The 27,766-nt window shown below is 41.4% G+C and overlaps 1 protein-coding gene across 8 annotated transcripts in view; it reads left to right on the forward strand.

Annotated features, from left to right (window-relative positions):
- The window catches only part of ablim3 (actin binding LIM protein family, member 3), a 51,177-nt gene extending 23,505 nt beyond the window's left edge, over positions 1-27,672 (forward strand). For 2 of the 8 annotated variants that reach the window (XM_020629695.3, XM_065958760.1), the window contains 20 exons: positions 4,424-4,539; positions 8,764-8,890; positions 9,683-9,776; positions 13,323-13,410; positions 13,637-13,695; positions 13,805-13,876; positions 15,592-15,753; positions 17,587-17,616; positions 17,758-17,884; positions 18,887-18,982; positions 19,309-19,359; positions 22,679-22,795; positions 23,080-23,150; positions 23,372-23,540; positions 24,715-24,744; positions 25,113-25,168; positions 25,314-25,380; positions 25,488-25,498; positions 25,620-25,700; positions 26,588-27,672. In XM_020629695.3, the coding sequence (XP_020485351.2) occupies positions 4,424-4,539; positions 8,764-8,890; positions 9,683-9,776; positions 13,323-13,410; positions 13,637-13,695; positions 13,805-13,876; positions 15,592-15,753; positions 17,587-17,616; positions 17,758-17,884; positions 18,887-18,982; positions 19,309-19,359; positions 22,679-22,795; positions 23,080-23,150; positions 23,372-23,540; positions 24,715-24,744; positions 25,113-25,168; positions 25,314-25,380; positions 25,488-25,498; positions 25,620-25,700; positions 26,588-26,701 (1,738 nt within the window). In that variant the 3' untranslated portion in view covers positions 26,702-27,672. Of the gene's footprint in view, positions 1-4,423; positions 4,540-8,763; positions 8,891-9,682; positions 9,777-13,322; positions 13,411-13,636; positions 13,696-13,804; positions 13,877-15,591; positions 15,754-17,586; positions 17,617-17,757; positions 17,885-18,886; positions 18,983-19,308; positions 19,360-22,660; positions 22,796-23,079; positions 23,151-23,371; positions 23,541-24,714; positions 24,745-25,112; positions 25,169-25,313; positions 25,381-25,487; positions 25,499-25,619; positions 25,701-26,587 lie in introns of all 8 variants that reach the window. The other 6 variants (XM_065958761.1, XM_065958762.1, XM_065958763.1 and 3 more) reach the window with 6 other exon arrangements.
- Positions 27,673-27,766: the final 94 nt, after the last annotated feature.

The raw sequence follows: 27,766 nt of genomic DNA on the forward strand, positions 1-27,766 counted from the left end.
TTGAACTTTAACATGAATTCTTAACAATGCAACATGTTGAAAATGAAATGTGCAACCCCTTCAGCAGTTAAAAAATAAAAAAGCTAAAATATCATATTAAAAATATCGATACTTGGCCGCCATGAGACGATATAATATCGCCACACAAAGTATTGTGATACTATACTGTATCGATTTTTTAGCCCACCTCTAGTGGGTACATTTGTACTAACCTTTGTCCAATCCATTACGTGATGATGATGCAGACACGTTATTCAACAGTAAAAGAATCCTGAGAAGAGAAAACAAGACTAACTAGAAGAGAGGATCAACTGTGGAGTCCCTGTACTGGATACAAATGTATGAATGTTGTCTTTCTTAGCCATGAGTCACTGTTTACGCCCCATGAGCATGCAATCCTTCCTCAAATGAAGCTACATAAGGTACATATTCAAAATAGAAAAAGGAGTGTGATTCACTGCTTTAAAGTGGGTGTATCAGATAGAACAGCTCATGAATCAGTCTTACCTCAGCTGCTGAATGTCAATAAATGTCTGATTAAAGCTCAGGCTGGGTCTGTCGTTTTGCTCAGTCGAGACACGATTCTAAAAAAGAAAGCTGACCCGGTGTTTCACGCTGATAGGTTTTTGTAAAAGTAGGCCATCTCTCTTCTGACCTCCGTCAGTTTTCATGTTAAGCTCCTCCTGAATGAACTGAAAGCCAGCATCCCCTGTTGGCTCCTTTTCTTCTTTTATTTCACCATTCTTAGTCTCCTCTTTGGCTCTCGTGCTGCATCTTAAAGAAGCTCCTTGTTTTTCTTTGTGTGCTCATAATTTTATACTATAATAGAGCATTTGTTTCTGTTTGGCTTCCCCCCCCAGCTCCTCCCTGTTTGCTAAGACTTGTTATTAGGTTTTAAATAAGAGTGATCTTTCTCTTCATTCCCTTAAGGAGAGAACTGTTTGTCGTGTATCTGCTTGACATCGGCTAATAAACATGCAGTCATGCACAAACGCCTGAGGGGCCAGAAAAAAACTGAACTGACACCAACTGGCCGGAGACAGCCAGTGGAGCAGTCCTGGCAGTGATAGGTGTGTGTGTGTGTGTGTGTGTGTGTGTGTGTGTGTGTGTGTGTGTGTGTGTGTGTGTGTGTGTGTGTGTGTGTGTGTGTGTGTGTGTGTGTGTGTGTGTGTGTGTGTGTGTGTGTGTGTGTGTGTGTGTGTGTGTGTGTGTGTGTGTGTGTGTGTGTGGCGTGCGTGCGTGCGTGCGTGCGTGCGTGCCTGTGCGCGTGTGTGTGTGTGTCAGTGTATGGGGAGTCAACCGGAAGAGACAGCAAGAAGCCAAAGGGGTGAATCTCTTCTTTCCTGCTCCGTCTGCCCTCTGTCACATAGCTTACAGTCCTTTTCTTGTACCACCTCTATTTCTCTCCTCCTGTCTGTCTTCTCCAAGCACCCCCGTCCCCCTCATCCGTCTTCTCCTCATCATCATCATTACAGTCATCATCTTTCTTCCGTCTCTTAATCATCATTCGCATCACATCATCTTCCTTTACGTCTTCATCATCTTCCGTCTCTCTCTTGTCATCCTAATGAAGGCAGATTGCAACTTTCCAGGCAGACTTTCTTCTTCTTCTTTTTTTTTTTTGAAATGGCGGTGATCAAAGCCAGAGGGCACACCGCTAAAACCAGAAATAGCTTTTTACTTCTGTGGCCAGTCCCCCCCCCCCCTTTCCAAAAAAAGAGGAAAAAAAAAACATGCATTAAATATGTAAAGACAGTTACATTTTTAAAGCGCTGAGAAAGGCTGACAAGGCAAGAGTGTCTTGAGGGAGTGAGAGGAACACACAGGTAAAGACAAGGTCAAGCTAACACACTCTTCTGCAGCATCGCAGTGCTTCCAAATGGACTGTGGACTGGGATAGCTTTGGTTGTACATGAGGAAGATTTAAACAGTTGAGACAGGAAGTGGACACGGATACAAAACCTTGTATGTCAAATTAAACCTCAACAGTTTTCTCTCTGTTCCTCAGTGTGGTATGTTGGTTAAATGAAACTTCAGTTTGCAAACAAATGGTTAAATCTGGGACCCACTGAAGAGTGGAATTAAGATAAAATGTTAAATGTATAATGTTTTTTTAAAAGACTTCTTCTTTTTTGTGTTCACCATTTTTAAATAAAACCTTATTCTCTATCATTTAAGAGCTGAAATGTCTCCACTGGTTTATGTGCTCTGCCTGCTTTTCCTTCCTCTCTGTTTCATGTATAGACGGAGTCCCCTTTAAATAATACAAAAGCACAAAGGAGCAAACCTAGAAATCTGTATGAGCCGCGTTCCTCTGCAAATATTCAGGCAGAAACACTTTGTAAAAATCCCCCCAGCTCCTTAGAACATACTTTCCAGGGCTCACCACCTCTGCACCTGTGTGTGTGTGTGTGTGTGTGTGTGTGTGTGTGTGTGTGTGTGTGTGTGTGTGTGTGTGTGTGTGTGTGTGTGTGTGTGTGTGTGTGTGTGTGTGTGTGTGTGTGTGTGTGTGTGTGTGTGTGTGTGTGTGTGTGTGTGTGTGTGTGTGTGTGTGTGTGTGTGTGTGTGTGTGTGTGTGTGTGTATTGTCCAAACCTTTATTCATGCTTGCGTGTGTACTTCTCTTGAGTGTGTTCATGGATGTTCTGCACTCCTGCGTGCTGACTGCGAGCTCTGCTTGAGACTCTAGCCTCCCTCTGGGTCTTGGCTCCGGCTCCAGGCCTCGGCGGGGGAGTAAAAGGATTACTGTCGTCTATGTCTTTTAAACAGCCTTCCCTAAGCCTTTTAGCTTTCCATTCATTCTCACATCCGCCTCAGTCATAAAAATCAATGGCTCTGTGAAAAAAATACTACTGAGGAGGAAAGAGACAAAATGGTGCCAATATGATATTGTACATTTAATTGGGTGGACGCTGTCTAGCTGTCATGCGCTCAGCTTGTCAGCATGTCAGACGCCTCTGTTGACAGACTGCTGTTTTAGAAGCCCGTAGTTTGGCATTCTTGCTTTTGCTGACTAGTTTTTGCACGGTTGTTAAGTGACTCAATTTGGATATAAAAACTGGACCCCAGTAAGGGGTTTAAAAAGGCAAAGTTAATAAAACTAAATGGTCTGTGCTCAAGGCTAATTCATTCACTGGTGAACTGAATTATTTAACACAGTATTTCCCACTGAGTGAGATTCTATTTTTGGTAATAGCAGAGCAAAGTTGATACGATTAAGAAAATCTTAGAGGAGGAGCGCTTTGATATTAATTTCAGTGACTGGTATTAGCTTAAGTAACACCTAGCATATAGCATATTCAGCAACCACCCGTTACTTAGTTATTGCTTAATGAGGGCTCCCAATTATTCCTAAATGTATACTTTTTTTTGTATTCAACATTTTTATTGGTTTTTAAACATAGAATCACAAAAAATCCAATTTCCCATATCATACATAGAATCATGTACTTAACATACAACGTGAGAGAAACGGACATAGACAAACAAAGGAAAAAACAAAAAAAAGAAAGAAATAATAATAATAGGGCACACACTGTTTCCCCAGGTTAAATACATCTGTCCAATATCAAAATGAATCAAATTACTAAATTGACCTCTTAAGTTACAGACACTGAAAGCCAAGCAGTAAAAGAGCCCCACGTAAACATACATTATATTAATCTAGCTTAATCTAAGCTGCTAATTGAGCCACAGTAAATGTAGACTGTTGATTCATATACAAAGTCCCGTCCTCTGCAGAAGTCACAGACATGAAGCTAACTTAAGAGTCCAGACTCACTTTTTGTGTAGTTTGGCATTTCAACGTGAGTCTCTAAGGCGATCTACACGATTGTGTATCCAGCCTCTAGTGACCATTTCAAGAACTGCACTTTGTATCACTTCATTATTCTGCTAAGTAGTTGGTGTGTATTTATCTCCTTAATATTAGTCTGAAGTCTACACAAACACGATGACCTGGTGGCCTCAGCTGTGTAGGGAGTGAACCATGGCAGATGCGACCCGAGCGGAAATACTGGAGGAGGCAGTTAGGTTCAGTATTCACTCCACACAGTCTGACAAATAAGTTTTCATTCTCCATGAGAGAGCCACTTTGCCTTTCAAGAGCCTGCAGCAGTGTGGCATTATCGGCTCTTTAATCACAGAGCAGCCAGGTGCTCCTGCAACAAACAACGTCCTATTAACCCGCAGAAACACAGTTTTCTGGTTCACAGAGGACGTCAGACTGCGTTTAGCTTGTGTCGGCAGGATTACAGCCTGTCTGTCACCCAATCATGTTTCTGCCAGCTTCTATTTGTTATTACTCTGTGTACACTTGGATGTGATGTAAACACACAGGATGACTGCTGGCATTAATCTCCTATTGTGTGGCTTGTTTTCTGACTCTCTCTCTCTTTCTGCCTGGTATTTATTTTCCTCCTCAGTAAACCCTTCCCCATCGGAGACAGAGTGACGTTCAGTGGAAAGGACTGCGTGTGCCAACACTGCTCTCACAAACTCGTCAAGCCAAATGAACCCATCAAGATCCACGGGCCCAGCCGTAAGTCAGGTGTCCTCCTCACTCTGTCTGGTCCTCTTAGGGGCCACCACACAGTGTTCTCCAGTCAAGTCTAATGTCATGTCTCCAAGAGGTCCATTTAGCTCACTTAGCTAATCAAGTGTCTGTCATATCAGTGGTTTGACCTGTCACACTGATCTGCCAGCCGAGGATTACGCAACACAAACAGGCACATAATTCATTCATTACTGTCAACATGCAGACAGAAGATGGTTTTATCTGCTCACTGCACATCTGGTCACATATTCCTGCATGAGCACACACATTTTCACAAATGCACTGCTTAGTTGGTTGAGTGAATGCTGAACTGAACGTCCTGTTTTATTAGCCTATATCCCTCTCCTTTTTTTTTTTTTTTTTCAAATATGATCCCCGAACAGGGCACTAGTGATTGATAGTGAATCATTTGTTAAGTGTGGCGTACAGACAGCAGACGGCTGCTCACTGGCTGTGCAGTAAAAACAGATGCTGGAGAGGCAGTGACTAACTGTCCTCCCCAGTAGCTCCATTCAGGAGAATAAAAACTCAAACGGCTCCCCAGGTACATGTTCATCACTCTGTCTTATGAGGAGGAGGCAGTGTACGAGACGGCACACAGAGTGCAAACACTAAACGTAATGCACTTGCTTTTACAGACTGTTCCTTTGTCATTTTTATAGGTAAAAATGGAAATGTGCTCTGAGTGCTGAAGCACTTTAATTCAGCTTGTACAGGGTGATTACTTGAGGGAAAAAGGCTGCTAGCAGGCGTCAGATAAAAGTGTGAAAAGTCATTTCAGTCAGCATTTACTTATTTCCTATAAATGACCAAACTCTTCAATTAACATGTTTTGTTGATTCAAAGTCCTAGCTTAATTTCTGAAACTATCAAGATTGTGTCAATCTTGGTGCCTCATGTGGTCAAAGCTGTAGATCAACCTCTTATTATTCTCATTTAGTACTGTACATTAATAGGTAGTGTATTCGGACAATCTCTTCCTGCTTTCTACAATTCTACAATTCACTTAGCAGACGCTTTTATCCAAAGCGACGTACATCAGAGAGTAAGTACAACACAAGCAAGGATCTAGAAAAAAGGGAACAATGTCAGTAAGAGCAAACGATCAGCTTTGAGTCTGATTGGACACACAGGTGCTGACAGGAAGTGACCAGAGGCAAAGCACAACATTGAGGGCAGTTCTTGAGAGCTCTAATCAGTATAGAAACCATCTTATAAGTCGTCGTTATCAAACAAAAACCATCATTACAACCATCATCATCAATAATATGGAGACCATCATCATTAAGTTAGTAGGTGTTCATGAAAGAGCTGGCTCTTTAGCTTTTTCTTAAAGGTGTAGAGGGACTCTGCAGATTGATTTCTTTTCACTGTTCACTCGTTTCCCTCAATGTGAATTTTTGATGTGGGAAGAAAAAGGCAGTTTCTGCAGCATGCAGTGCACTGTATCGTCTTATGCCTACCCTGCAGCAGCAGTAATAGTCCGTCATGCAGTTGACGGTCCTGTTTACTTTTTTAAGGGTATAAATATCCAGCAATAGTAATTTCAGTATTTTTTTTTTTACAGCTAACAGCTCCTCACAGGAGTTTTTAATTCATACCAAGGAAGCACTCTTATCCACATGTTAGATGTTAGAATGACTTAGCTCATTTGCCAGATGTTGCCAGTCTCACACTGTCATGCTTCAAAAACCTCTCTGCATGTTGGATTAAGGCTGAGACGACGACTAGAGCTTGTCAACTGGAGCAGGTTTATTTTCACACCAGCAGCACTGTCCAAAATCAAATACACTGAGTGCAGCAGCTTTATACAACTGTGGGCTTCTACATGCACATGTCAGCGGGGTCTCAGGATGTCTCCCTTAAATGTGTATGCCACGGCAATGATCTTATACGGCAGCTTTACTTCCAAACATTAAAGGTCCCATATTCTTCTTTTTCTGGTTTTATATGCTCTTTAGTGTATTTTCCAAGTGTCCTGTGCATGTTTAGGCACATCTATGTGCAAAAATTCAAAGGCCATGGGAAAACGCGGCTTCTCCTACGTCCTCCTGTTAGCTGTAGCATTAGCTGCACGTAACACTCGGTTCTAGCCCCTCTCGTTAAAAAAATGTCAGTGTGGTGTCATTGTCAGTGTGAGATCACTGATCTAAGCCCATTGGCTCGTTGTGGTAAGCCCAGCAGCTCATGTTGAAATTTCGAAGACGCGTGCTGAGCAACTGACCAATAACGACAGAGCGGATCGGCAGACCAATCAGAGCAGACTTGGCCCACGTGGGGTCTAACAGTGTGGGCTCAACAGAGTGTAGCTGACAGACTCAGAGCGTAGAGGGAGCAAGGAGGAGCAGTACATGAAAACAGAGACTTTTTTCAGACTTTAGCTATTGTGAACGTACAAAAGTAGGAACATAGATTAAATATACAAACCCCAAAAAGGGCATAATATGGGCTCTTTAAAGGAAATAAATCACATTTCTGTGTGATTCTGATCTTTGAGATTCTTCTCTTTTTCACAAAGTCTGGCCTATGTCTAACTCAACTGTGGCTATTTTTGTGTTTATGAAGAAGTGAATTTAAACAGTTAACTTGACATTCAGATACATGGTATGTAATGTTAAAGAGAGGGCTCACATACTTGTGCAAAGAAAAGAAAAAACAGAAGAGCAACTTGACACGACTGGGTTTCTTCATGAACACCTTTAAAAGTGGACATTTTTGTCCTAAGTGACTTAAGAAAATTAAAATGTGCATTCCAAAATTTGTCAAGAGAGAGTGTTTCTCACAAAAAATGCCATATGCACTAACACAGACAAATGGCCAGATGAAGAGGAAACATTTGACCAAATGGACAAAAATGTCCATAATGATGCATGGGGTTAAACGAGACTAAAAATCAAGCATGTTTCACAAAATGCTTTGCCCCACATTGTTAAATAAAAATCACACTGTTCGGTCGCACCACATGTTCAGACGCTAGGTCCTCTTTAAGTGGACGGCCCGGGTTCAAGTCCGGCTACTTTCCCTCATGTCATTCATCTCTCTCTCTCTCTCTCTCTCTCTCTCTCTCTCTCTCTCTCTCTCTTCAATGGGTTTGCAACTTAATCCACTGTCCTATCCAATGAAGGCAAAACAAACAAACAAAGAATCCTTAAAAAAAAATCACATTGTTCTGAAGACTGCTGATTCACAAAAACGCTGCAACATCACATTGTCAGAAATGAAAAACCATACCAAAAGCATTTTCTGTCCCCTGTAATTCTCATTTTTTTTGCTACTATACCTAATGATTTCTTGTCTTGAGCGCTGTAACATCATTTTTAGATGATTGAATACTGTATTCATTTGGTTGCTAAAATAGGGAACTGTCTCATGACTCAGAGGAACATCAGCTGTGCGCACTCACAGTCTGGGGGCTGAAATCCTGACCCAGAGACTCAGCACTATCCCTCCACAAAATGACAGTTAAGATTTATTTGGACTGCAGAAACCCAACTCAATACGCCGCAGTTTTTCCTTACTGAAAAACACAGTTTGTCTTGTCTTGACAGGGCTGAGTGAAGTCGTCCCTTGTGACTGCGGGCTTCTCTCAGGGGCAGCGGGGGCGGGTTAGAAAAAGGTTAAGCTAAGCCAAATGTCTTCCAAATGGAAACAAATGGAGCGCTGACCTTTCCCCAGTATTTTGACACTCTGCTGCCATGCATCACTTGAAGCCTCTGCACTGTCCTGCTTCTCTCTGCTGGTCAATAACGCCTGCTGAGGGCGTCAGTTTGAGGGGAAGGGAAATGCACAGTTTGCTAGTATACAGCTTGTGTTTGTGGTTTTGAGAGGAAACAGACAAAGGGGGGATTCATGCATGATCTCATGTAAGGGGGGATTTTATGCAACTGTTTTAGCCCTGAGGCTGTGACGGTGGTACTTGCTTCCTGCCTGCATTCAATCATGTTTAACAGTGCTTACAGTTGAGAGAACAAGCCTCACAGCGCTGCAATATCCCGCATTAGAGCAGCTATTGATTAAGGAGGTTGCTGTGCCACAGGGGTAGACTCTACACTTAGGAGGTCTTTAAAGATGTACTATATAATATGTCTGCTCACTTTTTCTTTCTTTGTCTCTTCCTATACCTTCTTCAACGTTTCCTTTTCATCCCTCGGTCTGCGTCCTCTTCTCTTCTTGTGTCCGTTCTCATGTCCACATTCTGTTAACCTGCAGACTGTGCTGGTTGTGGAGCCGAGATCAAGCAGGGGCAGTCTCTCCTGGCGTTGGAGAAACAGTGGCACGTCAGCTGCTTCAGATGTCAGACCTGCAGCATGGTCCTCACAGGAGAGTACATCAGCAAGTGAGTGTGTGAACACAAACACAACATCTCAAAGCATGAGGGTATGGAATCTCAGAAAAAATTACGTACGGTAACACTTTATAATAACCATCATCTATAAAGGGTAAATAAGGGTAAATAGATAGTTAATTGACCATTAGTTATTTACTGTTAACAAACAATGAAATGATAGTTAATAATGTTTGCTAATGATTTTTAATGCTATAATTGATGTTATGTTAACAGTTTATTGATGCAGGAGTGTTAGTTTTATAAGCATCAGTTCCAACTTTATGATAACCATCCAGATAATGATTGTAGATGGTTTATAAACCAATTATTAATCATTGATAAAATATTCATTCAAAGTATAATAAGGGATTATAATCTTCAGTTCCAACTTTATAATAACCATCCAAATAATATTAATAGATGCTTTATAAAATATTTACAAACCAAATATCTGGTCCATGTATCTCTGTAATGTTTATAGATGTTTTATAAACCATCTCTTAAAGGTTTATAAATCATTTGGTCATCATTAACAAACACTTTATAAAGTGTATGAAATGTTATAATGTGTGCGTCAATAAACTGTTAACATAACATAAATATAGCATTATAAATCATTAGCAAACATTATTAACTATCATTTCATTGTTTGTTAACAGTAAATAACTGTTAATTAATGGTTAATTAACTATCTATTTACCCTTTATAGATGATGGTTATTGTAAAGTGTTACCGTACGTACATATAAACACACTGTATTTCACATATGTTACAGCAGTTCATTTTGTCTTAATGTTGCAGGGATGGAGTGCCATACTGTGAGGCCGATTACCACGCCCAGTACGGGGTGAAATGTGACACCTGCAGCAGATACATCAGTGGAAGAGTTCTGGAGGTGAGAAGCCAAACAAGATGGGACAGAGTTAATGAGAGATTTAGCAGCACATCATTAGGCAGCAGTACAGACATGTGAACGGGGAGTTGACTGTGCTAAATGAGTGTAATCAGCGCTATCAGAGTTGAGCAGTTATATTCTATCCTCCCTTCCCCGTAAGCCCCCGCTGTGTTTCAGGGAGCGAGCGACTTAAGATTGCAAGGTGATAACAGCTTTTTCCTGCGTTACTAACGGCAAAACAAAATCATCTGCAGTGTGTTAGCCTGGTCACACATTGGTGCACATCCACTTTTTCACTGAGTATTCTGAAAGAAAAGTTATTCAGGAAGCACTGACGGGGGGGGTAGATTGAATCATAACAATGTTTAAGGAGTTGAGAGGAAGAGGAAGTTATAAAAAGATCAGAGGGTAAAGAGTGATGGGAAGAGATAGAAGGAGAGACACAGAAAGCTAATTCTGCAGGTAGAGAAGCACATTTAGTTCTTTGCGTGATCTCACACTGGAGCAGATTAAAAAAAGGGGGCAGAAGGAGTAAACATTGGAGAGAGAAGAAGGGGAGGAGCTGAGGCACACTAAGCGAGAGGGGTTTACAGAAGAAGTGAAGGGGAGATGGTGAGGGGAGTGGGGTTAAGAAGAATGAAAGTGATGAAGTGCAGATGTTAATTACATGTTTTTTCTGAGCAGTGTGTGTGTTGTCTGTAGAGACCAGGGGAAAAAGGGGAGCAGATGTGGTGAAACTTTGTAACAAACACACACATATGTACACACACGTACACACATACGTACACACACATGGGGCCTTGTTGTCCCTGTGCTCCTTTGCCTGTCAGAATGGCTGGTGTAAAGTGCTTTGTTCCTGCCTATCAGACTCTCTGGGCTATTTATAGACATGGGGACATGTCAGCCTTTATCTGTGAATCTCTCTCTCTCTCTCTCTCTCTCTCTCTCTCTCTCTCAGCATTTATGTGTGCTAGCATGCGTGACATTCATTCTTCGCTCCTGTCAAATGTTTTCTCCTGTCAGATTTTGATATCATAATGTTTGACTCTTTAAAATGCAGCAGGCGTCTGAGTTGACTCAGAGAAAGTCAGATTCAGGAACACCAACTCTGCAGAAACGTACTTAACACCGAGAACCAGAACAACGCCTGATTATGAAGTTATTTTTTTAACAAATATAGAAGTACAATTTTAGTGGTTTGATTTGTGTCAGTATAAACTTAAAGGAGAGTTTCATATACATATCTTCCGTGTGTATCTTCAGTATTTGCAAAACTCACCTTACACTCCACTATTGAGTTTCAGGGAATTGATGTTCTGGTCTTTGAAAATAATCCTAATCAGAGTCTGGATCCACATGTGGAGAAACTTGTCATCTGTGCATGCTGCTTTGTAAACAAATACAGATGTGAGGTTGACTTTCACTGCACTTACACCCTCTTTATGTCCTGTAAGGCAGCTTGTGATCCCCAAAATAAGGGTCCCATAGACATATAATGTAGAGCAAAGCCATCTTGTGACCCCCCCTCCTGGGCACTGGGGACCCCGCGGGTATCCCACTTCTTTGGGAACGCTTAAGGCACTATTTCCTCAAACGGAGGAACAAAAACCACACAGGGTACTTATATAATCTGTGTACAGCAGATACGTTTTAAATGGTATTTTAAAAGATATCAGCCATGTGGAAGTCTAAATATTGATATTATAAATTCAGCAAACAAAAGTGATGTCATTTGTTAAGATGTATTTTGTGTTTATGATTTCTATTTCCTATTTAATCGTTAACTGTTAAACTGTTGACTGACACTAAAACACTTTCTAGTATGTGTTTGTTTTGTTGTTTCCTTTGAGGCAGAGCTAGTTTCAGGATTGAACAAGCATCTCAAATAAAGTCAGTATCTGGAGGAACATGTTGTAATGTCTTTTGAAAAATTAGCCAACAATTGCACGTCATGAAGTCATTTTCAATCATTGTTTTTTTTTTTTATAATTCAGACTCTGTGGCATATTGCTGCACTGTACCTCTCATTGTAGGCTTTCGTTTTCAACCCCAAATATTTGGGATGGTCAGGAGAGACTTCGCTTGGCAGACTTGGCAGAAAAAAATGTTTCAAATGTGGTACAATAGTGAAAAAAACATTGAGAACCACTGCTGTGATTTGCACAAATATGAAGAAGCTTTGATTCCAAAGATACCTGCAGGTCATTCATTATGACTTTATAATAATCCAACAATAAGATACATATGTTTGTACTTCTGTTTACCTTTTATTCAGTGTGTGTCTTGTCAGTTTTCCACCTATTTGTCTGTTGAGTTGCTCGGTTCTTTGGTAAGAATGGTTTCTCTTTTTCTTTCTCTTCTACACTTAAAACCCTGAATAGTCCGTCTGTTTCCGTCTGAGCTGACAATGAGGCTCATTTCACAGAGACCCCGCTTCTGTCCAACTTTCTAGAACCAAGGTTGTTAGTTTAATGAGAAGTTTTAGCATAGATAGAGAAGGCAAGAAATGAAAAGACAGGAAGAGGAAGGAAGGGATCATAAAATCTCCTTTCTTTAGTTTCACTCCTTCCTTCCTTCCTCTGCGTCTTAGTTCACCAATAAATATAGCAGCCTATTAATGCCACCAGAGAGAATGGGGGGCCTCATTAGAAACGGTAACAGCAGCTGTTGAACTGATACTCCAGTAACACAGACGGTAAACGCTCTGCTGCTTGGAAAGCACACAACTGAAAGGCTGCATCCTTTGCTGGCTTTCCTTTCAGAGAAACCTGAGACAGATAGGCAGAGCGGGGATCGCTTCAAATGCAGCTGAGATATGATTAAGAAGCATGCTGATCATTGGTCGACAGAGTGTATTCATCCAAGAGGCCTTATTTCCTGCAGATCGCGTTCAATTATCATTGTTATAAAATGACGTAAGACTCCACATACACACTCAAACACACACACACCCTGGGTGTGTTGAGGTGAATCACACACACACACACACACACATATATAAATAGAAATTCTCTAATGGTGTGTCAGGGTGTTAGAAGTGACAGGGCAGGGCCACGCCCAAACATCAGGACTGTGAAGTGGGCTGGAGTAATGCACACAGTGACATCACACTGCATCATTTCATGTGTCTGTTTCACCTGCACCACGTGTGTTAGTATGTGTTCCCTCGGGGCACTCTGAGTGTCCAAGGACATGTGTCACACTCTTGTGTCCTTCACTTACACCTACTTCCTTCAGTCTCTGCGTACTGAACACACACACACATGTACACACACCTTTTTCTCATGTGAGAGACCTACAGGGATCTTTGCTCTAATTGAGCTGTGCAGGAGGATGGGTGGTGTAAATTGCTGAAAACACTACAGGCTAAGAGATTATGTCTTAACAGAGTCAGGGGCCGTTGGCGGTCAGGTGATGTACAGTAGAAAGCATATGGAGGTAATGACCTGCTCAAGGTAGGGGCGCAATTTGTAGATTAGCCCACACCGTGTGTAGCTGTTTGTGATGATAATTTATGTTCAGTCACACCTCTTCTTCTTCTCCCAGGCTGGAGGAAAACATTACCATCCCACCTGCGCTCGATGCTCCCGCTGTAACCTCATGTTCAAAGAGGGAGAGGAGATGTACCTAACAGGTGAATCTTGATGCCAATACATCATTTCACAAACACACATACACACACACACACACACACACACACACACACACACACACACACACACACACACACACACACACACACACACACACACACACACACACACACACACACACACACACACACACAAAGTCCATGCCCATACAGACGAACACATGGCATGTGAGAACACCCAATCTGTCTTCTCTTGACTCTTCCTCAGGATGTGAGGTGTGGCACCCATTATGCAAGCAGGCAGCGAGGGCAGAGAGGAGACTCAGGGTGAGATAGAGTTTGAAATGAAAATGTTGAAAGAAAATGAAATCTGTAATTTCCATCACTGCGATGTCTCACCTCTTGCTTGTCGCTTTGTGTGTTTTGTGCCTCACAGCACAGACGCCTGTCGGAGGCCTCCATCTCTCCGCCCGGCTCCTCCATAGGCTCTCCCAATAGAGTCATATGTGTAAGTATAACTTGTGTCACTTTAAGCTGCCACTAGCACCAACTGTACAGTAAAGACACAACTGCTACACCTAAAACACAGGCACTCCCCAAAAAGCTTGAATGACCTAGCAGCACCAAAGAGAGAGGCTGCTCACTCCCTTGGCCTGTTCACTTGTCTGTGTCCTAACCTCTGTCGTCAGTGATGCAGCAGGAGATGTGAGGATATTATCTTGCTGTTAAAACACCATTATAATATGAGTCTTTTGCATCAAGTCATCAGTTCCCAGACAATACCCATAATGTGGTTTTTTAAATCAGCGTCAAAGTCAGAGCTTAAAACAGATGAAAATCAGGCTGGAACTGCAAAAACAGAAGCTTAGAAATCAGTGTTCTCTGCCTCGAGTAACAGCTGACTTTTTATTGGCTTAACTAGAAGTTTAAAAGTTTTGGATATGATTTGGTGATGATTCAAAATAATTTCTAAAGATGGATAATTTGACACAGCATATAGCATAGTGATTTCAGCATATTGTGAATGAAGTTGTGAGAAAAGCTAACTACCACTTGTTTCAATGTGGACTCCAAATCTTACTACAGCTTAGAAAGCATCCAATCCTAAATCACAAATAGGCTAAAATACTGTCCTCAAGAAAGGCGAGGAATCGATATAAAGTCAAAGCACTGAAAGTTGCTTCAAGTTAAGAAAAAATATGACTGCACTAGCCCAACACAGACTGACTTCAGGATGAACTTCCTCTGGGTTTAGGCCCCGGGCTTTTTCCTTTTACAATTCCCCCCTATGTTTTGAATCCTGCAGCTTTGTGATGCACAGGTATCGTTTAAATTATGAAGCAATGATATTACAGGCCACCCTATTTTTGAAACAGTGTACCATTTATTAGAACATGTGATACATATACGCATACAAATAGTAAATGTAATCAAGATGTATATTTAAAAAAATATATATATTGTACCCATATTAACCTAAACAACAGACATGTTTCGAAGTGTAAATCACCAAATCATAGCTTCCTGGTTTGTGATTAAAATTCACATAATGAACAAACAAATGAAAAGTAATCTCTTAAGGCTGATTAATATGAATAAATAAAGTGTATGCAAAGGTAGCCACTGTGTGCATTTTAAAGTTTGACCAGTTCCTTTTTAAAATAAGAGACTTTGGCCTGATTTGGAACCATGCTGCTTGGCAGTCTGCTGAGTGTTGCTGCATGCCGGCTGTATTAGCATGTCAAAGGTTGTCTGCATGCAAGCAGGAGTCACCGCTCTCTGCTAAGCCCTTGCCCTGCTCTGCTCTCGTCTCATAATCAATGACCTTTCTGTTTAAGGTGATGGATGAGGCAGAAATGCAGTGTAAGCACGCTTCTCGTCCATACTGTCTCCTCTCTCTCTCTCTCTCTCTTTAGCTCCTCTGCTCTCTCTCTCACACATGCTGAGCTCCTGAAGGTCAACAACTTTCACCGCTGTCAGGTTGTGTGGTATAAATGTGTACTTTTGATGAGCATGCACACACAGACACACACGATCATGTGTGGGTGCAGGCTTGTGTGTGCTTCATCAGCTCTTTCTCACCCTCTCACCGCTGTATGATCTGGTTTGCTTTGGCTGATGTTTTTTTTCATTCTACTTTGTTACTGTGCTTCGTCCATGTGGTTGATGTTGTGTCTTGGTTGCTGTTGTCTTTGGTGGTGTATGTGTGTGTCCTCTCTCCAGGCCAGAGTGAAGAATGAGATCCTAGGTTATAAGGACCTAGCTGCCCTGCCAAAGGTCAAGGCCATATACGAGGTCCAGCAGCCAGATCTCATATCCTCCTCATACCAGCCGTACCACAGATACACCTCTGATGACAGGCTAGACTTTTACTGCTATGGGGAGGTACTACTGCTACACACTCCAGGCCAGACTGAGGATTGGACTCCTCATTAACGTCACACTTTGTTAAGGTTTTTAGATGGAGCTGTGCTGACAAGAAATGTGTTTTATCATTCCAACTTAATCATGTAGTAGTTTTAAGACTCATTATTTAGATTTTTAAAATATGAAGGATGCAGTCATTTTAAAGGTCACATATTATGCAAAAGACACTTTACCATGTTTTTCTAACACTAATATGTGACTCTAGCCTGACTATAACCCCCCCTTCCCCCCAATGATGAGAAAAGTCCATCCTCTCCATCTTCTGCCTGCTCCACTTTTCAGAAAATGTGTGCTCAAACAGGCCGTTTGGAGATTTTCCCTTCATGACATCACAAACCCCTCCCCCAGTTGGGTGACACGCCCACATCTAGGGGGTTGTTTTTCCCTTTGATAGGGCTTCACACTTGCAGAAAACTCCTGCAAAACTCTTGATATTTCCAGGAGGAGCAGTATGTGTGAACACGAACAGCAGAATTTTTAACTCAGACTTCACCCGGAGTTTCTCCTGACAGACCCCTAGTATTTTGTCCACAGCAAGTCCGAGTGAGCTGATATGAGAACACTGCAGGATATTCCCCGGAGAATTCACCTCGAGTCAATAGGAGGGGGAGTGACATTTATATCCTGTGACTGGTGTTCGTGCATTGGCTGTCTGCCCACGGCCGCTATGATCTCATTGCAATGTGACTCTGCCGAACCACACTTAGCATTGATATAAAGGCAAATATTCTCATTATAGCATCGTATAGCAGACTCTGTTGCTACTTCTGCGTCTTTATTTTAAACGTCAGGTCTTACCCCTGGAGACCCTGCGCCCCCCTTCCTGTCTCACAGGGATACTCTCCTGCTGTGAGGAGCATATGTGAAAAGCCAGGTCAGGAGAATATCCTGAGCGGTCCTCCTGAAATGATCTAGACATTTTCATGAGTGTACTGTATATGTGAAAACGGCTTGAGTCGTAAATAATAGGGCATGGTGCAAGAAAGCCAACCCACATCCCCTTCCAAAGAGGGGGCGTGGTCAGACACAGCTCATTTGCATTTAAAGGAACAGAAACAGCCTGTTCTGATCAAGGCTGTAATAGAGGGATTTATAGACACATGATCAAACACAGGATCAGAGTGGATTGGCAGCAAGAAGCTTCACAGACATGTTTTGGAGAGCTCTGAGACTTCTTCAAACATGGATAATATGTGACCTTTAAACCAAACTCATTTTAAAAGTTCTGGTGAGTTTGTATGAAATAGTTTAATTAGAAAATGATGAGACATAAAACTGAATAATCTACTTTGTAGTAGGTTTTATTGACACAGTGTCTGGTAAATGTCTTATATCTATACCATACATGAAGAAATATTTTTTTAGGAGATACACTTGTTTGCTTTGTGACTGAATTATGAGAAAAACAGTACTACTTTCATATTTGTAATTATTATATGAGCCAGCATAACATCTGCTAAGTATAATTAAATAATAGCGTTGAATTGTAACTGCCTTCCACGGCCTTGTAAGCTCACAAGACTGACATCATTACATTTAGACATTTATGAATCATGACTTCCCTAAATGCCAACTAAACTGTCTTCAACATAGCGTCTGCTATATGGAGTAGGTTGTCCCATGTAGGAAACCCCACATCACCTTGAGGGCTCAATCATAGCATAGATTCAACTACTGACACTATCTGGTATTATCTTGTGTTTCTGAATATGTATGATGTTTGACATAGTGTTGGTTCTTCATTTCTGTGGTACAGTACATATAATAACTCTTTTTTTTCTGACTCTTCAGTCACTTGGGACACTCTCCCCCTATTCTCAGGTGAGCACCCCCAACCCCCCTCATTTTAGGACATGTTGAAACATGTCAACAAATTGTCATTTTGGTCTGTCATTAAGGTATTTGTCTCCTCATTTCCCCGTTTGCTTCTTTAACCATAACCTTTCTCCTTTGTCTTATCAGGACTACGACAGCCTGGACATTAAGCAGAGGCGATGCTCTAGCCCAGGTTTTATTGACTCGCCCACATATAGTCGTCAAGGCATGTCACCCATCATGCCTCGCTCTCCGCAGCACTACGGCTACCCTGGTGAGTCAGATGGTATTAAATCTGTGGCCTCTGCTTATAACCTCTGTTTGACATTAGTTCACATATGAAATGCACTTTACACATATTGTTATTTTCTCAATGTATGAATTTATTCTACTGAACATGATTTAATAGTTTTTTCAAACATACTTATTTGTTCTCTTGCTGATAATGAGAGGAGAAGAGTAATACCGCTCTCATAGGGCTCTGCTCAGTCTAAAGATAACGTCAGAAGCCGTTAGCTTATTGTAGCATAAGAAGCTAGCCTGGCTCTGTACAAAGGTAACAAAATCCACTACTGTTGGTAAGCTAAAGCCTTTTCTTCACTGTAACATTAACAGACAACCAGCAGAGACTTGAAGGAGTCAAACCTTCTGGCCAATAAATATAACATTGTAAACAAGTGTATCATCATCTTTTAACATTATTTTTCATACAAATAAAAAAAAAATCAAGCAAGCTAAAGGTATAAAGGGGCTGAACGGCAGATTTTGAAATTTGAATACAGCCAGGTTGTCTGCTTCCGCTTTTCTGCTGTGCTAAGCTAAGCTAAGCTAACCAGCTTCTGCTTGAAGCTTCAAAACAAATATGCATACCAGTATCTCCCAAAATGTCAAGCTGTCCCTAACAGATTGATCAAATTGCTTGTCATTTCCATTTGTTTATCATCGTCATTCCGAACATACTATCCTAGAATATCAGTGGTGACATAAGTTTGACAGGTTCGCCGCCTTAGGCCTGGATGTCATTCCCGGCTCTCCAGAATAGTTGTTCTGCGAGCTTGTGTTACATTCATCTCATTTAACTCTTACACATGTGCACTGACACTGAAACGACTGTGATAAGACCACAAGTGAACTGTCTTTGTCATCACACAAGTGGAAAAGTTATCCTACTTTTGTAATTAGAAAGATTGTTTTCATCTGCATGGATGACACTTGCCTTGAAGCCTTCCTTCATGCTCATGTTTCCTTTGCTGTGATTGGCTGTGGCTGGCTGCAGGCTCTGAGAGTGGCAGGAGTTCTCCTTATTACGGCCAAGAGGGGCGGTCAAGCACACCCACCACAAACCAGCCCCCTAAACATTTTCATGTACCAGGTAGGACTCTTCATCTCCTCATCCCTCTTCTCATTATCTCATGTTTTTTTTTTTAATGCCATAGGGAGGATTTCACTCACCATTATTCACTAACACTGATCATTTAGAAAAGGTCTTGTTGAGTTTTCTGGGAATGAGGGTGTGTGAAAATGTGACTAAGTCGTATTTTTATACCACACATATTTGATCTGGCATACTTCACCCTGCATTTATACAATTATTCCAAACTCCACCTTCTCCCTTCCGATCATCCCAACAGACTCACTCCCCCTCTTCACTTTCACTCCTCCACTTTTCACCTCTCCATCTCCTCTTTCTCTCCTCAGCCACAGGGGACCCCAACATCTACAGGAAGCCTCCCATCTATACGCGAGCGGGTACAGTGCAGTTAGCCCCGCCTTAGCCTGCCTGTCCTCTTGTCAGTATAGTCATGCTGTGCTTGAATACTTGATGTAGATGCTTTTTTACTGCCCTCTATCGATGTTTTTACACCAGCCCCTTGTGATTTAGTGGTATTGATGTTCCAATCATCATGAAATTGAAGCCATCAATTGAAAAACTCAGATAAATGGAAAGGATTCAGTCTGTGCTCCAAAATGCATTAAGGAAATAGGGTTGTATGACTCTTTTCAAAATGCATTAGTTAGTGGCTGAATGCAAGAGTAAAATGTTAAATGTGCATGCTACAAGCACACACGTCTGCTTCTGCGTGCAGCTCCAGCAGCACAACAGATTTTTGTCAGTGTGTAGGGCAGGGGAATAGACCTTGAATGAGATTCAGGGTGCTCATGCGTGACAAGTGTTGAGTACATGGGACTCTCAGGAAACACAATTCACCAGAACATAACAGAACAATGGAACAAGCACAGGAAAACACAGCCTCATAACTTGAATTTATACTTTCTGTGGAGTCTACTTTTATTTCCCAGCCTTGCCAGCAGTCAGTGTGATTTAAAGCCATGTAACTCTAATTGTTTGACTCTGGAGACAGCAGTGTGGTTACGTTTTAGTTGGTGAAAACAGAGCAAGGATGTGACTGGGGACGTCTGGATTCTTAAGCGTGTGGATTTATGTTGTTGTGCGGTGGAATAGCACAGCAGTGTGGTTGAGACAAGATGCTATTTTTGCCTTTTAACAAGCCATTAAACTTAAATGCACTTGAGCCATCTGAGCAGCGTGCTCCAGTGTAAACATTCATAAGAAGAAGATTCACTATCCCCTTGTCAAATTAGAGTCTGAAAGGCCTTTCAGCTGAGAGTCACAAGACCTCAGATCTCTTGATGGAGGATAGTTTATCTTTGTTGTTGTCCTGCATGTTTCTTTGAACGGTATGTGTTTGTATTTGTGGGGTGTTTATCCAATTGTGTCTTCCTATGTAATACACTTTAAGTCCTCAGATATATGTAATTAGTACATCACTGGCCATATGTTTTTTTCCATAAACAGTCACTGAATGTGAAGATAGCTGATTCAAAAACATTTGAGCTTGACTTGTAACAACACTGACATTCAGCGTGCACTTCAACATCAGTCACATTGATCCTTCTCGTTCGTTATGTCTTCCTGAACAGCTATTGACGATCATTTTCTCTTGTTTCAGCACTAAGCAGGATTGATGTCAATCCAAAGACACATGTGAACGTGTGTTGCTGTACACTACACAGGCCTTTTATGTACTATTAAGTTGTCAAGTTTGCTACTTGTACAGAACAGAGGAGATGTAAGAGGCTCAGTTGTTGGTTCTGTCCCTGTTCTCTGTATGCGTAGCAAAGCTCTCACATTGTCACTTCTTCCTCGACAAAGGCCCAATAATGTCTCCCTTTTCTTTTTCACCTCTTTCTTATCGCATCCAATCCCTTTATTCACTTCCCTCCACCTCCTGCACCACTTTACCTGATGACCTTGCTGCTGTAAGTATCTCCCTCCTCTCCTTGTTTCACTCACTGTTGGTACAGTGATATTATTATTTGCATGTCAGTGCATGTCAATACTGGACATCCAAACTTCCTCTGACAGAAGTCAGAGTGTAGCATCTCGCTATAAGTGTGTGCCTCAAAGATGAGAATGTCTGCCATTGGAGTCATGTGTCATGTATATAGGAATTCAATGGATCATGGATTGGGGGCTGGCATTGCTAATGGCTAACAGAGTGAAGAGCGATCTATCTGACATTACGCTGCATGTCACCCCATTGACTTCCATTGACTGTGCTTTAGTGCAGAGTGTCATCAATATCACCTCCCTCACGACTCGTGCAGCGACTGCGTGCCTCAGGCTAAGCAGTAACTGAACTCACTTTGATGCTGGTTATTTTCGTGCTGTTGGCTGAAATATTGATTTCCTCTGACAGGAATGGTGTATATGATGACTCTGTGGCGTAAATGTTCTCTCTCGCTGTTCATCTTTTTGAGATTCATTAAAACATTTTCACACAGCTACGGCATGACTTAGTTCAGTACAGTTCAAGAAACACAATGTTTTAACTGTCTTGTCAAGAGCTGTAGAAGAGTATTCAAACCTTTCTGATAGGCCTATTTGTTTTCAATGTAAAGGTGGAGCTATAGGAGAATTAGCTTAGCTAGCCTAGATCTTCCAACCAGCACCTCTGAAGCTGTCTTTATAAAATGTTATATATTTTATTCCCCTTCAGAAACTGAACACAGTGAATAATCATCTGCAGTTAAACCTGTGTAAAGCAGATCAGTTTTTCCACCATGTCTTTCACTATACAAACCAGAATAACAGTCTTGGGTTTAGCTAGGTGGCACTCTCTGATTTGTTCTTGGAATGAGAGGCTCGAACACAAGACATGCAGTCTGGTATAAGACGGGGGAATGGGGAAACGACTAGCTCAGCACTGTCCAAAGTTTTAAAAATAAAATCTGCCTACCATCACCTCTAAAGCTCACCAATTAACCCTTTAGATCTTATCTCCTGGTCCATTAAATACTTGGCACATAGCCCCACATCAAATTTAATACTTTTTACACTTTTTTTAATGCAGATTAAACACATCAGAAACAACTTCTTGACTGGTAGGCTCATAGGTGCTGGCATATTTGGTTTTTTTTTTTACCTTGGACAGGAACAGACTTTCTATTTTCCCATTTGACGCTAAGTTATAAGCTTAGCTAACCAACTTGTGGTTTTGGCTTAACATTTAGGATACAGACGTAAAGCTCCTGTGAGGAGTTTTTATCTGGTTATGAAACAGACTGAAAGTAGTCCTGATGCCTCTTAATGACCTACACAATCAAACCAGACCGCCAGCAACAAGAGTGATTATTATTTATATTGTGTTAATTTGAATTTGTGTTAGTGATGTCACCACAGGTCGTTGTCAGACAAGGAGATTAACAGCACACTGCAGAAACATAGTCACACAGTGTCACAGTGAATGATACGTTTGACTGTTTAAAGACAACAGAAGATTTTATGTCAGAAAAACTACTTCGCCTGCACAAGTTTAGGACAGGATCACTCAAAAAGATGGAAGGTACAACTTTGTCCACAGGGGGTCGCCAAAATCGACACAAACTGCAAGTTGCTCAGCTTTAAGACTCCAATTCTCGACATAAATAGTTAATAGGTGTTTGTCTCCAAATTCCTAACAGAGAACCCATTTACTTTTGTTCTGTCTGTTTTTCTTCTCTCCTAATTTGATACATCTCTTCACAGATATTCATGTGGACGCAGCAACCAAAAGCCGGACCAGCGAGGACATCCTCAGGTCCTCCAGACTGTCCACCTACTCTCCTGAGCCATATTCCCAGTCGGAGTCGGACTACTACCCCTACACCAGCTCTCCTAGGAGTAAGAAACTGAGTCATTTTACTGAATCTGGTTTAGCAAGCTGTGAGCAAGCTAAAATTCTTCCATTTTTGGCTCAACGAAATGCATACAAACTAGAAGTACAGTATAGAAACTCTGTTTTATCACATTTATTCACCCACCCACTCGTTACAAAATATTTTGTAACTCTGTGATGTCATATTTATTCACACACCCACTCTGATATTGTGTTTCTCTCTGAGATCTTAAAACGTCAAGATCTATATTCACACATGGAGATCTCTTTCATCTGTCTTCTCTCTCAGCCTATCGGGTGCAGAGAAGACGCTTTTCGACGGGAGGAGATGAAGAGAGTTGGAGTCACGGTCTTCAAAGAGTGAGAGCTTCATTATTTTTCATTCTCCTTTTTCAACATCTGGTTTTAAGAAAGTCACCTACTAAGAACCCCCCATAAATAATGCTTACTGTATGATGCTTATTTGTACTGCCTTGTATTTATTTGTTTTTCTTCCTCCATCTTGCATTCACTGTACATTTAATTGTCAGTTCTCCCTGATGACTCCTCTCCCCTCTGCATCCTTCCTCGCTCCTGCTCAGATTGGGAGTGGCATCGGGAGGTTGATCCTGAAGGAGGAGATGAAAGCCAGATCTGGTTCCTATGACAACGACCCCTGGGGCAGTGCGAGGAATTCTCGTAGTGGGAGCAAGGAAACACTCAACACTACGGGCTACGGCACCACTGCGTACAACAACACTGTCAATGGCTGTAAGGATCCACCCTGCCCCCTATGCATCCCCCCCCCTCTTTGTCTCTTATTCTAAAAGCGTACAAGCAGCCGTGTTCTTTGCCCCTCCCAGTGTGATCACATGTGTTGCCATCAGGGCTTTTTTTATGGGCCTCAATATCTGCTCTCATCAGAGTTTGTGGCCAGGGCAGTGAGGCTGTGGATGCAGGTCAAGAAAGGTCATGGCTGCTGTAGGTGAGGCGGTTTGATTGAGATGGAAAGATGCTAAGATGGCTTAACAGCTGCTGTAGAAACTGTCATAGGCCAGCAGCAGATGTGGCCTGTCATTGATGGGGGCATATCTTATCACACTGATTCTATAGTGCAGAAATGCCAGATGTGATAAAGCTGGACCTGAAGCTACCACACTTATTTATTTTTCTAAGGACCAACCTTCAATTCTCACGCATTAGATCCAGAGTTTTATTTTAGCCCATGACATTTATACACCAGCCCATCTTCATCACCATCAAACAATTCTCTCGTCTTTCCACTTCCTTGCGTAATCTTTTTGCCATCTTCTATTTCAGTTTTCTTCGTTATTATGTTTCTTTTTTCTCCTTCTCTTTCTTTAATCACCTTCTCTATATTCTGCACTGATAACTGTCCACGTCTCTATCTTTCCATCCAACTATCTGTGTGTCTATCTCACCCTCTTGCTCACACAGCTGGTGTCCCATATCCTGGTTTATTTATGAGCTGTAAGATCTCTCATTAAAGCTGCTTCTCTGAGGGGAGGGGACAAAACTGAACAGGACTCCGTTGGCTACAGTTGAAAAGCAGCAGAGGCTGTGTTGTGTGATTTAATGTTGGCGTATGCAGTGTGTCTTTGTATGTTGTTGTTTTTTAACACCCCCCACTCCTTTCTTGAACCAGTCCTTCCTGGCCTCTTTCTGCCTTCTTGCCCCTTTGATGTTTTGTATGCCTCCCAGGGCTTCATGGTTACCCAACTTGCTCCTTCTCTTTTTTCTTTTTGTTTCTTTTTGTTTCTGCATCTAACTAGACAGATGGCTGTCAAATCTCTGCAGTGATTTTCCTTGAATATTTTTTACCAAACTTCAACGCAGGAGGAGCGGCAAGCTTCAAAATGTTGCAGCATGTCTGTCTTCACAATAAAAAGATGTCATTTTACAATATTATCTATTTATTTCACAGCTCCTAGATCCCAGTACAGTGCTGATAGTGGTGAGTTTAACATTTAGATTTGATTAAAAAATGTCTTCAGCTGAACAAACCAGCTGTGTTCATGTTTGTGTTCATTTAAATCAGAACTGTTGTTTTAATACTCAGTCTCCGTTTTGGCGTTGTCATTAGTCCATTAATGATGTGTTCATGTCTAGTTTAATGACCTTACATCAACAAAGCTCTAATGTCATGTGCACACATCTGGAACTTTGGAGATGTTTTGGTTGGTCATCAGCGCCATCTTCTGGCACAGACCTGACACTGCTTTCAGTGTTTCAAAATGCATTCAAACTATTGGAAATCAATGCAAACAATGACTCACACTTTTTTTCTTTTTTTTTTTACTTCTCTCTGTTTTTAAAAAAAAGATTTTGTTTGTAAATCGGCGTCGCTACCAGGATATGGACGCAACGGCATCCAAAGGGTGAGACAAACTGACATTACATTTTATGAAACTTTGGAATCAAGGGGTTTTTCTGGCCTGTTGTTGACTCCAAATATTGACTCTGACTACAAAGCCATGAAAGGATTTGATAATGTTTAAGTACTGTCCCTCTCTACACCTGCAGCCTCAGAGTGCAGACTGCTACCAGTACCGCTACGACAGCAGCAGTGAGGTCAACTGGGGAAGCAGAGGTAATTTGATTCACATTTAATCACACACATCTTATTAGATTCAAGCAATTATTTCAATGTTTTTTTTTTACCACTGTACTGACTTCTATCTATTTTTGTCCTCCCAGCAGAATACAAGGTAAGGTATTAAAACCATTATTTAAATAATTCATTTCATGTGAGGTAGATGTTAATCCCAGTGTTATTGTACTGAAAAGTCTAAAGGTTAATACATCAGGGCTGCTTTTCCTTCTGTGCAGGTTTATCCATATGAAGCGCTCGTTGTTACCACAAGAGGTCGCAACAGGCTGCCCAAAGATGTAGACAGAGCAAGACTGGAGGTAAATCTACCATTAAAACAGATGTCAGATCACCACTTATCTTTGTGAAATGTTCTTAGTGTTTAGAAAAGTTGTCATCTGTACATTTGTGGTTTCTGTCAGTTCCCTGAACTGAGGAATTTATTTATTTTTAAATTGACGATTCATTCAGTTATTTCAATCTTATTTTTTGCATAAAGGTAAAAAAATGTTAGTCTATAAGAGGACATATGATCCCCCTTTTCCACCTTCCATAGTCCCTGTGGTCTAAATGAAACATCTGTGCTGTGCTTTGGTCAAAATATAACATGAATCAAGCACCAGAGGAGGTTTGTGACCCTGTATAAACCAGCTCTCTCAGAACGCAACGTTTTGGTGTGTGTGTCTCTTTAAATGTAATGAGCCCCCCCCCCCCCCCCCCCCCCCCCCGAGTTTTCCCAGTAGACATCACTCCTCTGTAGTGAGAATAAAAATGGCAGACCTGCGCAAAAGTTTTGTTTCTAGGCTGGGGGTGGAGTTTATGTGTTGAGCTACCAGGGGAGGGGAGGGTATTTTTTTATCAGATTCCCACTGTGACGTCACAAGGAGAGCACATTTTTCTCTGTGCTGTAAGACTTATGCAGAGCACAAACAAAGGACTGGATGGGTTTATTTCACATTTTGTGGTTCGGTAGACACTCAGGTTACCAAATATACTGTATGTTCAAAAACACTGTAGAAAATATTTTTTCTTAATATGTCTGATCCCCTTTAATATTTTAGAAGCACTATGAAAGTAAGGACTTACTCATATGGACTTTGTCATCACTTTGTCTTGATGGCCTGAATGACATCTAAGGCTTAATTTAAAATAGTAGCCTGTATTTGAATGCATGTGATAACGGTTTGTCTTCTTCTTCTGTTCACAGCGTCACCTTTCCCCAGAGGAGTTTGTACAAGTGTTTGGCATGACCGTAGAGGATTTTGACCGGCTGGCTCTGTGGAAGAGAAATGAGCTCAAAAAACAAGCCAGACTGTTTTAAACACAAAATGATGGACAATTATTGAATCCTGCCACATCCTCACTGACTGTAGGAGGGGAGAGCTGGGAAGACTGCGCTACAGCTTCACTGCCATGGCTGAGAACCTGTTCTATATCTCCTTAAAAGACAAACCAAATTCTGGTCGCACCAGTGTGGACCCTTAAGATTCAGAAGAAGGCTGCAGAGACATTATGCACAGATAAGACGGACTGATAAATTGATCCATGGTTGTGGATGCAACTGTGGACTTGTGCTTGAGTGGCGTGTAAGCAATAGACTGTAGCACAGTAGCTCTGTGCTTTTCTTAGCCTGACAGATGGAGGAAGGCATAAGGCCCGGTTGGAGCAGGGGGTTCGTGACCAGAGCCACAGTACTAATATACTAAGAGGAGATTTTTGGCTTTGCCTTATTTGTTATGCTCTCTTAGTTATGAGTGTGCAGCACCAGCATTCTGAATGAGTAGAATGTAGATCAGTTCATCATTTCTGACACTTTACGGGTGTGAATGATTAGATGGGAAGAATGATTGAGCATACAGCACCCATTTGCTTTGGTTTATAAGGTTGAATTTTGTTTACTGTTTTTTTCTCTTTCACAAACAATGCTGTGTCCCTCTTGTTTACACCGATTGATACATAAGGAAACAGGAAACAGTCTGAGGTGGGCACAACTTTTTCAAATGTAATGTAATACCTGTTTGGCTTTGTGTGCAAATGAAAACCAAAGTGAGAATGCAAATATACAGATTAGCCGATCACCTCCATGTAATGTTCTGATTGAAAAATTAAAGTTCACCATTATGTAAGCCTATACAGTTCACTGTGCAGCTGTGGGCTAACCCTAAATAATGTGCAATTCTGTAGATTAAATAGATAAAATAGACACAAATGAAGTCCTCCAGTTCCATGTTTTCCAGTCCATTGCAATAGAATGATGACTAAATGTTTTAGTATGTGAACTGTAGTCATCCATCAACTTCAAACATGCATTAGTATTTATAGCCTAGGCTTTTCTTTGAGATTAACCCCATATTTTGTACCTCAAGAGATTATTCACTCACAATGA

The sequence above is a fragment of the Labrus bergylta genome, chromosome 9 (genome assembly GCF_963930695.1).
Source record: "Labrus bergylta chromosome 9, fLabBer1.1, whole genome shotgun sequence".
NCBI lineage: Eukaryota > Metazoa > Chordata > Actinopteri > Labriformes > Labridae > Labrus > Labrus bergylta.